At 40.9% G+C, this 11,395-nt stretch overlaps 1 protein-coding gene across 1 annotated transcript; it reads left to right on the forward strand.

The window, feature by feature from the left end:
* Positions 1-9,999: 9,999 nt before the first annotated feature.
* On the forward strand, positions 10,000-10,921 carry LOC108845735 (thylakoid lumenal 19 kDa protein, chloroplastic). The gene has a single exon (XM_018618905.2). It carries the CDS (start codon positions 10,031-10,033, stop codon positions 10,742-10,744), a length of 714 nt encoding a protein of 237 aa, XP_018474407.1. The 5' UTR covers positions 10,000-10,030; the 3' UTR covers positions 10,745-10,921.
* The last annotated feature ends 474 nt before the right edge of the window (positions 10,922-11,395 follow it).

Below are 11,395 nucleotides of genomic sequence, written 5' to 3' on the forward strand. Positions count from 1 at the left end.
GAATAGTGTCACGATGAACATTATCCCGATGAACAGTTTCTGGGTGAACAGTGTCATGATGAACAGTACCGCGATGAACAGTGTCACGATGAACAGTATCGCGATGAACAGTGTCGCGACGAACAGTATTTCGGTGAACAGTACCTTGATGAACAGTGTCGACCGATACATGATGAACAGTGTCGATCGATATCGGATGAACAGTACCTCGATGAACAGTACTCGCGTGAACAGTACTAGGATGAACAGTAATCGGATGAATAGGAACCGGATGAACAGTACCCGAGTGAACAGTGTCGTTCCTTTGAAGAAAATTTTCATTTTTCAGAGTTTTTTCAATCTGAGAAACTTGGGTGCACAACATCTTGAAACGGGTATCGATGATGTCTATCTTTCCATTCACCTCTTTGTAGAGAGAATTCAAATGCAGATTAAGCTCCTCAGTGATCTCCTGCTGTTCTTTCAAGCGCTCCTCTAGCATAAATTCCATCTCTTCTAAATTGTACTGGTCCTCATCATGGTATATAGCATGCTCCACAAATGAGACTTCACGTACAGAACCAATCTCATCCTCAATGATCTTGTTGTTATCCTTTACAGCTGATTTTATCATGTGCACATCTAGATTTTTGGCACTGGTGCTGGACGCCAAGCTCTCAATCAGTCTCTTAGCTTCCTCTAGGGTCCTTGTTCTAAAGTTCCCCTCGCTTGTAGTGTCCAGCATTACATGATATTGCACATCAATACCATTTCAGAACTTCATCAACAGCTGAACCTCCGTAAAACCATGATGTGGACAGTCCCTTTGGTAGCTCCTGAACCTCTCCCAAGAGCTTCTGAAGCCTTCTGTAGGTCCCTGAGAGAATGTCCAAATTTTATCTCTTATTTCTTCAGTGCGTGATTCATCAAAGAATTTACACATGAATGCATTTTGGATGTCGGGCCAGGATGTAAGAGATCCTGGTGGTAGCTTCTTAATCCAATGCGAAGCTTCTCCAACAAGTGAGTATTTGAAGAGCTTGCAAAGCAAGTAGTCCTCAGGGACTTCATCCATACAGATAAGAGAAATAAGATCCTCGAACCTTTCGAGATGGTCCATAGGATGCTCGTGAGATAATCCAGAGTAAGGTATCTGTGCCACGAGGGTGTAGTACTTTGGATTCAGCTCGAAATTCTGTGTCTGGATATCTGGTAGACGAATGGCTGATCTGTTGAAATAGTATTCCTCTGGACGGTTGTAGTCAGCCAGTGTCCTTTGTCGAGCATTCTCATCTACAGGTATAGCAGCTCCTGTAGCATCAATATCAGAGTTAGGGATTACAGTCCCCTGAGCATCAAGTCTCTGACCTGCTGCATTACGCAGATGACCATCCTGGTCATGCAGGTCCCCATTCTCATCCCTTTGTAGCACAAGTATCTCGCTCATGGTTGCTCACAGATTGGTATCGACCGATGTTACAGATGATGTGTCTATCGATTCTCTTTCACAAGTGTCGATCGATGATGTATAAGTGGTATCTATCAATGCTGCGAGTTTCTCTTTGCGGATCGAGCGTTCCAAACGTGTTGGGTCTGAGAAGAAAAGCAATTCTCCCTTGCTGCTTCTGGTACTAATTGGCATGTACCTGAAAAACAAGAAATTTTTTTTGTAAGTAACTTAAAACAGTAAATAAAACCTAGAATAAACCTATTAATCAAGTCTAATGGCGAATCCTTGCTCCCCGACAACGGCGCCAAATTTGATATCACTCAAATTACTCTAACAAGTGATCTTACTCTCTCAAATAAGAGGTTCGATTGTAGTACTTAGGGATCGAATCCACAGAGAGCTAGGGTGCACACTAAACTATAGATATTAAGATTTAACTAGGCAAACAATTATAAAGCAGTAAATATGAATGTAATGAAAGCAAAGTGAACAAGGCAGTTGCTCTTATGTAACCAAGAGTTGTTTGATGGAATGATGGTAGCTAGATTTAGGGTTTCAATTCAGGTTGGGATTATAATGATATAGATACTAAGATATGATATTATAGAACTCAACTATAAGAATAACATATCAACTCTCGTTGTATAGGTTATCTATTACTAGATCCAATGATCTCACCTGCCGGGATGATCAATTAGAAAGTGTCGATCGATGACTCTATAGGAGTATGGATCGATACACCTTTCGCTCCGTCGATCGATTCACCTGTCGGGATATCGGTCGATGCGCTTCTAGTAGGCTTAATGCGCGGGTTGAATATATGTTCGCTAGGGTTTCTAAACCAGCTCTCGCTGTTATCTAGCAATCCTAGATCAGAGAAGGCAAGTCAGATAAGAGACCAAGCTCTCGCTTGTGCCTAATGATTCTATGATCAAGTTCAGGTTAATTACTCAAGAACAAGTATTAAGAACAGTCTCAATGATTAATACCACAACTTAGCAATTCTATATTTGGGGCTAATCCCTTATAACCTATCTGAACCCTAAACCTAACAGGTGGATCTACTCAGACATGATAGTTGTCACAGAAATCATAGATGAGTAGATGAAATTGCAATAGAATAAATATCAAAATCAAAAGAGTTCCAAGAGGACTCTGAAGGAGTTCCTCTCTTCTCTCCTAAACTAAGAACAATGAATCAAAAGAAAGCGTAGAAAGCGTAGCCGTCAACAGTGGCTTAGAAATAATCATAAATAGGGTTTCTGGTCGTCAAGGGTATTTTGGTAACTTTGTGGTGACTCCTGCGCTTCAGTTGGTCATAAAATATACTTAGCCCACATTCTGATGTCCCTGTCGATCGACATGCACTCTGTTACATCGATCGACATACAATCCTCTTCTCGACAGCTTCCTCTCGCGAGGCAGACTGATCACTTTTCAGTAAAACGGGCATAACTTCTGCTACAGGATGCGGATTGACCTCAGACTGGTGGCATTATAAATCTAGCTCAAAACTCTATCTTGTGTCAAAAGATGGTCTAAATCCAACGGTGAGAAAGTCTCCATCGATAGCTAAACATCTGAAACGTCTGTGCAGTTATGCACTGCGAAAGACTCCAAAAGGCACCAAAATCACCATATATCTCCAAATCGTCCCTGAACCTGTAAATAATCTAAATAGACTCCAAAACATAGTAAATAGTATATAAAACACTTATATACCATGAGTAAAAATAGGTAAAATCCATGGTATATCAGGTAACGATTTCTTTCTTTTCTCTTCAAGTTGGTTTAAGATCACTGAGTTTAGTAACAACTCATAAATATGACAATGTTAACTAACTTCACTGTATCTTTTCTTTGCGAGGTAACCAACAACGAAGCCACATCGTTACCCGGGGCCGCTTCCTTCTCAGAACAGATTCACTAGCTCAGAGCAGAGTCTGAACTTCGGACCAGGTAACACTTTAGTTAGGAAATCGGCTGGATTTTTGCTTGTGTGAATCTTGTGTAGGATAATATCACCCTGAGCAACAATATCACGGATGAAGTGATACTTGTTTGCAACATGCTTAGTCCTTTCGTGAAATACTCTGTTTTTAGCTAGAGCTAGGGCACTCTGTGAATCACAATGCATCTTAACACTTCCTGGTTTTAGGCCTAGTTCTTCACATATCCCTTTTGACCAAATAGCTTCTTTGGTTGCTGTGGAGAGTGCCATATACTCTGCCTCAGTAGTCGATAAAGCTACAACTGATTGTAGGTTAAATCTCCACGAAACTGTATTACCCCAAACCTTGAACACATACCCAGTAACTGAACGTCGTCTGTCTAAATCAGCCGAGTAATCTGAATCTAAAAATCCCTCCATTGAACGCACATCACTCTTAACAAACGTTAAATTGGTTTTAGATTCACCACGTAGATACTTTAAAATCCACTTCACTGCCAACCAATGCTCCATACTAGGTTTAGACATAAACCTGCTCACAACTTCCACTGCATGTGCTAAGTCTGGTCTTGAGCCTATCATGGCATACATGAGGCTCCCGACTGCACTTGCATAAGAGATTCTTTCCATCTCAGCTGCACCTGCTAGCGCCTCTGCCTTGGTTTGACTCTTCAGTTTGAATTGAGGCGCCAATGGAGTTGTGACTGGCTTAGCATCTTGCATTCCGAAACTCTTTAGAACTTTCTCAATGTATGCCTCCTGAGAGAGTACTAAAGTTCCCTTCTTCCTGTCACGAATAATGTCCATTCCAAAAATTCTGGAAGCTCTTCCTAAATCTTTCATTTCGAATTCTCTGCTCAGACTGTCTTTCATCTTCTGAATCTCAGTCATATCTCCTGAAGCAATTAGCATATCATCCACGTACAGAAGTAGATATATTTCCTTAGGAGTATCAACACTTCTCATATAGACACACAAATCATAGTTGCTCTGCAGAAACTTTTCCTTCTTCATGAAACAGTCAAACCGTAGATTCCACTGCCTAGGAGACTGCTTTAGACCAAAGAGAGACTTCCTTAGGAGACACACCTTGTTCTCATCTCCGGGTTTCACATAACCTTCAGGTTGATCCATTAGAATCCTTTCATCTAGGTTCCCGTGTAGAAAAGCAGTCTTGACATCTAGTTGTTCCAACTCATAGTCTCTGTTCACCACAATTGAAAGCATCAGTCTTATTAAGACGTGCTTGACCACTGGTGAAAACACTTCATTGTAGTCAATGCCTTCCTTCTGTGAATACCCTTTAGCAACTAATCTTCCCTTGTATCTCCTGTCCTCCACACCGGGGATTCCTGGTTTATACTTGAACAACCACTTGCAGTCAACGGTCTTTTGACATTTTGGTCTCTCAATGAGATCCCAAGTGTTATTTCTATCAAGTGAATCCATCTCTTCGTCTGCAGCATTATCCCAGTGCTTCCAATCTTTACTCCTCTTTGCTTCTTCGTAAGATTTAGGTTCTTCCTTCTCAATATCATCTTCCACAGCTAGTGCATAGGCAACTAGGTTAGCATCTTCATATCTAGATGGTGGTCTGACATTCTGTCTTCTGACTCGATCTCTTGCAAGCATGTAGTTATCAATAGAGCATGTAGGTTCACTATCCTCAACAAACGTCAACCCTTCTGTATCACTGTCACTTTCTGAATCACTTGAACTCCCATGAATCTCTGATTCTTGTTGAGACTGCTCTGAGTTTCCAGGATCAGACGTTTCACCATGTTCATAGTTGAGACCACTTGGTCCTCGAATCAGACTTGGACTGAAAGATACCTTTCTCTTAGGTTCCTTAGCTTGCTTTCCTGAACTCTTTTCACTCTCTGTAACCTTCTGAGCTTGCGTGTCCTTGTAGATCTCATCCTCTCTGAATACAACGTTCCTGCTCGTAGTACACTTTAGATCCTCTGGAATCCACACTCTGTAACCCTTTACACCAAATGGATAACCCACGAAAACTCCTTTAACTGCTCTAGGGCTAGTCTTCTCCTGATTAACGTGAACGTAGGCTGTGCAACCAAATCTCCTTAAGTGTGATAAATCAGGCCTGTTCCATGACCAAACTTCCTCTGGAAGTTTGAAGTCTATGGTTGAATTTGGTGTCCTGTTTATCAGATACACAGCTGTAGAAGTAGCTTCTGCCCAAAACTCTTGTCCCAATCCGGTCTCAGCTAGCATGCTTCTCACTTTATCCATTATGGTGCGGTTCATACGTTCTAAAACCCCCATTCTGTTGAGGAGTGTAGTTACATGTTCTATGTCGCTTGATTCCAGACTTTCTGCACAACTCGTCAAACTGATTGTTGCAATACTCCAACCCATTATCAGTGCGAAGGCACTTGATTTTCTTCTCAGTATGACTCTCAACACTTCCTTCCATTCCACAAACTTAGAAAACACTTCGTCTTTAGTTCTTAGGAAGTAGACCCAAACTTTCTTTGAGAAATCATCTATGAAGCTTATGAAATATTTGCAACTAGCCAGACTCTCTGGAGTTGATGGAGAACCCCATAGATCTGAATGCACATACTCTAGGATGCCTTTAGTAGTATGCTTAGCCTTAGGAAAGCTTTGTTTATGTGATTTACCCAATACACAACCTTCACAAAACTCTAGCTTTCCCACTTCAGTCTTAGGTATATACCCTTCCTTTACGAGCAGCTCCATGTTCTTAGAACTCATGTGTCCTGATCGTGAATGCCATATAGTAGTCTTAGCTCCAGTAGACTCACTGATATTAGCTTCACCTCGTGACACTGTTCCTTGTAGATAGTACAACCCATTCTCATACTTGCCTGTGATCACCTTCTGTCCATCTTTGTAGAATGTCACAGTGAAATCTCCACCTTGATAGTTACACCCTGATTTCTCTAGCATTCCATAGGAGATTAAGTTCCTGCTCATGTCTGGCATATAGCGAACATCTTTGAGAATAATCACTGCTCCATCTTCATTAGTAATTTTGATTTTACCAATGCCCTTGACTTCGCATTGAGTGTTGTTCGCCATTAGAAATTTGCTACCATCTCCTTCTTGTAGATCAAATAAGACATCCTTGTTTGGCGTAATGTGAAATGTGCAGCCTGAGTCTAGAACCCACTCGTCTCTAGAATCATGTATGCTTGCTGTGAGCACTAAAGGTTGCCTTATCTCAGTTACTGAATTCACTGCTTGTTCACCACCATTTTTGTGTCCCCTGTTTGGACAATCACGCTTCCAGTGACCTTCTTTGCCACATGAGAAACACGTGCCTTTCTTAGTCTTATCTGATCTGCCTCTAGATTTATATCGTTCACCTTTGCTTCTAGACCTGTTGTACTTCTTGTTGTTACCATTTTCAGATCGCTTAGACGATCTTCCTCTTGACTCAACAGATAGGCCTTCTGATGTAGCTTTCTTTTTATTCAGTAAACCTTTCTGTCTGAGCTCAGCTTCTTTTGAATATGCAAATGTAACAACTTCAGAGACAGTGAGAGTGTCTCTGCCAGTGCCGTATTGAAGAGTGTGGACCAGTTGCTCATACGCAGCAGGAAGACCAGAGAGCAATTGTATAGCTTGATCTTCGTCAGTTATGGTAACCTTAAAACTCTCTAGATCAGCTATCAGTTTTAGAAACACATCCACATTCTCTTCAATTGACTTATCCTCTTCCATTTTGTAACAGGAGAACTGACGCTTCAGGTAAATCCTGTTTGGAATAGACTTCAGCTGATACAACTTCTCAAGGGACTTCCACATGCCAAGAGCAGTCTGCTCGTGCATGATTTTCCTCAAGATTGAATCACTCAGGCATGTACATAATAAGCTTCTGACTCGTAGATCTTTATCAGCCTTCTTCTGATCAACCTTCGGTTTCTCACCTTCTTCTTGCTTTTCAGATACTGACGTAACCACAAAGTCGTCTTGTAACACTGCAAGGAGACCTTGAATCTCCAGCTGAGCCATCATCTTGTACTTCCACATACCGAAATCCCCCTTTCCATCAAACTTATCCATTTCGAACTTTCCATGAGTTCTCTCCATCTTGGATCGTATAGACCTCAGGAGCAACTGCACACAGAAAGGGAACTGCAACAATCACAGCAACACAAGCAAGAGATCTACAAATCTCAGTGATCGCAACAGACAATCACAGATAAGTAACCTCTTCCTCTCCTTCCTTATCAGATCTGATCTTACTCGTTACCGTAGCACCCAACCTTGGGCTCTGATACCAATTGTAGAGTTATTAGATCTGTTTAGGATTGTTTATCACTTTGATTTATGTATGTGATTTGATCGATTCGCTTTTGTTTTCAGGTTCGAGATCAAGAGATGATGAAACGGAAAACAACACAACGATTTGTTCACCCGGTGTTCGCTGATCTACTCACCGGGGAGGGAACGGCATCCCTCAACTGATCACTATCGAATCAAGCTTTTACAGAGTACAACAATGGCAAATATATCGCTCAAGCAACAACAAAGAAGATGAAGTAAGCTCACTTGCCGAATCCTCTATGACGCCGGTAAATCACCGCCGGAATGGTTCGATCACACCGTATACCGCTTTCGTGACTCCGTCGACGCCAACCTCTCGACTTGAGCTAAGTTCTCTCTCTCTTCTGAGTTCTATGTACTTCTTGATTTGTGATCTCTATCACCTCGCCCTTGTGACGATGCCAGCTCATGAGTTTGTTATAACAAACTCCTCCACTCTTGAAACACACCGTTTCAGTTAGCCGACATTATTTTCTGGGCTGAGACTTGGGTTTCCTTGTTTCTCTTGCAGGTTTACACAGAGATGGGCTGCGACAGGTGAAGCCCACTCGGTGTTCGACTGAACCAAAGTCCACAGGCTACTTTTATTTATATAAATGGAAATTTAAACTAAAAAAAAAACTAATTGAAAAAAAAAAAGGAAGTATCATCGGGAGAGAGGTGGCGTTGGGCAGGGATCAGAGGAGAACGGATGGTGGAGGGAAACAGAGTGAAGACCAAACGTATGTCGCCATTGATGAAAGATGGAATATGTCATTGCTCTTTTTTTTTTTGTAAAATTTTATCTCTTTAGGTGATATTCTTTGCTGTTGAATTTAAAGGATAAATTATTTTTTCTAATAATCTTTGATATAAGTTATTGACGAAATCCGTATTTCCAATAAAGAAAATTTTGATAGGATTTATACAAATGTTGTATCCAATAATCATGAATTTGTTAGAACTTTTATAAATACCATATCCAATAAGATAAGATTTGGGGAAAGCCCAAAATTTTATCAAATCCTTAATCCAATAAACCCCACGAAGTTTCGGGAATCTGAGACTTGACTGATTCAGTATATGAGGTTTTCTGTTGTTTCATCAATGGAAAGAAAAACACTATGTTGGTGTTATATGTTACTGGTGTTCTGGAAAATCCTTCGGGAGGGATTAAGATTCTTCTGCATGAATACAATACATAGTAGCACTTGTTTTATGTGATATTTTCTATAACTTAGCTCCAAGAAAATAACTGCCTATTTATTGTGTTTTACGGCCAATAAACTACATATATGGTTTTATCTTGGATTGATTGTTTGTATTTGTCTTTTAACAAGATGGTCAATCGTGTGCTATATTTAACATCGAGACGAATGATTTTCAATTTGTCACCTTGCGACATTAGTGGTTATGCATTCTGTGTTAAAAGGCTTGATAAATTTCTCGGTTGAAAAGAATAAAACCAATATGCTATCCGGCTTTGGTAGCTCAACTTGCATATCACCTGCACAACCAAAAGGATTTGTTCTATACTTCTATAAGATCAGAAGAGATTATGGAGTTAAATTGCAATATGGAGAACAAATTGGAAACATGAGAGAAACTAAAAGGAACTAGGGAGCTAGAGAAGCCTCTGTTGCACACACTGTTTGGGGTTAGAGATTTCAGTAAGTATAAAACGGAGTCAGGAGTTTGAGAGTACAAGCATGCTGAATATTGCTTTTGTTTTTGTTTTCTTTTGTGCGAAGTGATGAGTCTCTTTGATTCATGATTGAAATGAGATAATGAACGGATCTTTAGGTTTGGATCGATGTGAGATTGTAATCTCTAGTTCTTTGTATCCGTGTGATTTCTAGTTTAATATCATCAGTCATCCTTGTTCCATTGTATTAATAAAGTACAGTTAATTTTGATTAGATAAGGATTGTAATCTCTAGTTCTTTGTAACAATGTGTTTGTGTAAAGACTACAAAGTGTTCAAGTGTGTTACATTTCCTAATCCAGAAAACGGCGGGGAACTTTTGTTTCTAACCAGCCCTTCTGGTATTAAACACTCTCGTTCAATGGGTCACCCATTTGTCTTACCCTCCAACCTCGAATTTCCAGTTTAGCAATATGTATAAGCAGGTTTGTAATTGTAAAACATTAATCAGATAAAGGAATGCATTGTCTTCTATGTTCATGTAAAATTGTAAATAATCAAGAAAGAGGAGATGCATGTAAATATGATAAAAAGTTTGGAACTTATCCGAAGATATATAAACCAAAGCTGCTAAAAGAACCGGAGTGTTTCAAATGAATAAGAGAGGGTATGATAACGTTATCCAAACCAAATCTAAACTAATAATAATATGGCCACTAAAATCTTCTCTCCAACTCCTCCCGTCATCTCCGCCACCTCAGCCACCAACAAAACGCCGGTCCTCCCCAAGGCGATAGTATCGCGATGTCTAGGGACCTCTCTTTCTGCCGTTGTCGCCGCGACTGCTGTCCTGACGATGGTTCCGGCGTTGCCTGCTGCGGGTGAGGGAAACCAAGCTTACAAATTATACTACGGGACAGCAGCGAGCGCGGCGAACTATGGGGGATACGGAGGGAACTCGGACAGGAAGACATCGGCGGAGTATGTTTACGACGTGCCGGAAGGGTGGAAGGAGAGATTGGTGTCGAAAGTGGAGAAGGGCACAAACGGAACAGACAGCGAATTCTACAACCCGAAGAAGAGGACAGAGAAGGAGTACCTTACGTTCTTGTCGGGGTTCAGACAGCTGGCGCCGAGGGATGTGATCCTCAACAACCTTGCCTTGTCGGACGTGGAGCTCCAGGATCTGATAGCAAGCGCTGATAAAGTGGTGTCTGAGGAAAAGAAAGATGAAGAGACAGGGCAGGTGTACTATCTGTACGAGATCGATGGAGTAGGGAAGCACAGTCTGATAACCGTCACGTGCGCTAAGAACAAGCTATATGCCCATTTCGTCAACGCCCCTGCGCCCGAGTGGAACCGCGACCAAGACACATTAACCCACCTTCGGGACTCCTTCAAGACCGTATCTTCTTCTTCTTGATTCTCCTACTCGTTTTCTTGTTGATTTGGATGTATCGATATGATCAATCATCCTTGTTGGATTGTATCTTGTTGAATATTGTACACGGAAGAGTTGAAGTTTGCATTGCAATCCTTATCTCATCAAAATTAACTGTACGTTATTAGTAGTTTCTGTGACTAAAAAATTTGGCAAACATTTCTGGATGTTTAGCGCGGAAGTTGTTAGGTTTTGATTGAAATGGAATAGAGATAGATTGCTGATAATTCCATACGGCAAAGATTCAGGAGGTGCTGCAAAAGGAGGAGTTATGAGCAGTGGCAGATCTAGAGATGAATATTATGGGGGGCAATATCAAAATTGTTCAAAGAACATCTGGGGCATAAAATACATTATCAAAATTTTACATAGAATTTTAAAAAATCATCTGGGGCACATGCCCACCCTTTCCACCATGTGGCTCCGCCACTGGTTATCAGGAACAGAGGAGCATATTTCTAATTCTGCCTGTTGCTTTAGATCAGAAAAGTCAGATTTAGTTTTCTTTTCCGAAGATACTTGATAGAGAAGATAGAGCTTGAGCTCGAGAGAGAGAGAGAGAGAGAGAAAGACGAGAGAGATGATGATCTAACAAACTCGTAACAAACTCATTTCTGATTAATGTGAAAAGAA

The sequence above is a fragment of the Raphanus sativus genome, chromosome 3 (assembly GCF_000801105.2).
Source record: "Raphanus sativus cultivar WK10039 chromosome 3, ASM80110v3, whole genome shotgun sequence".
In the NCBI taxonomy this organism is placed as follows: domain Eukaryota; kingdom Viridiplantae; phylum Streptophyta; class Magnoliopsida; order Brassicales; family Brassicaceae; genus Raphanus; species Raphanus sativus.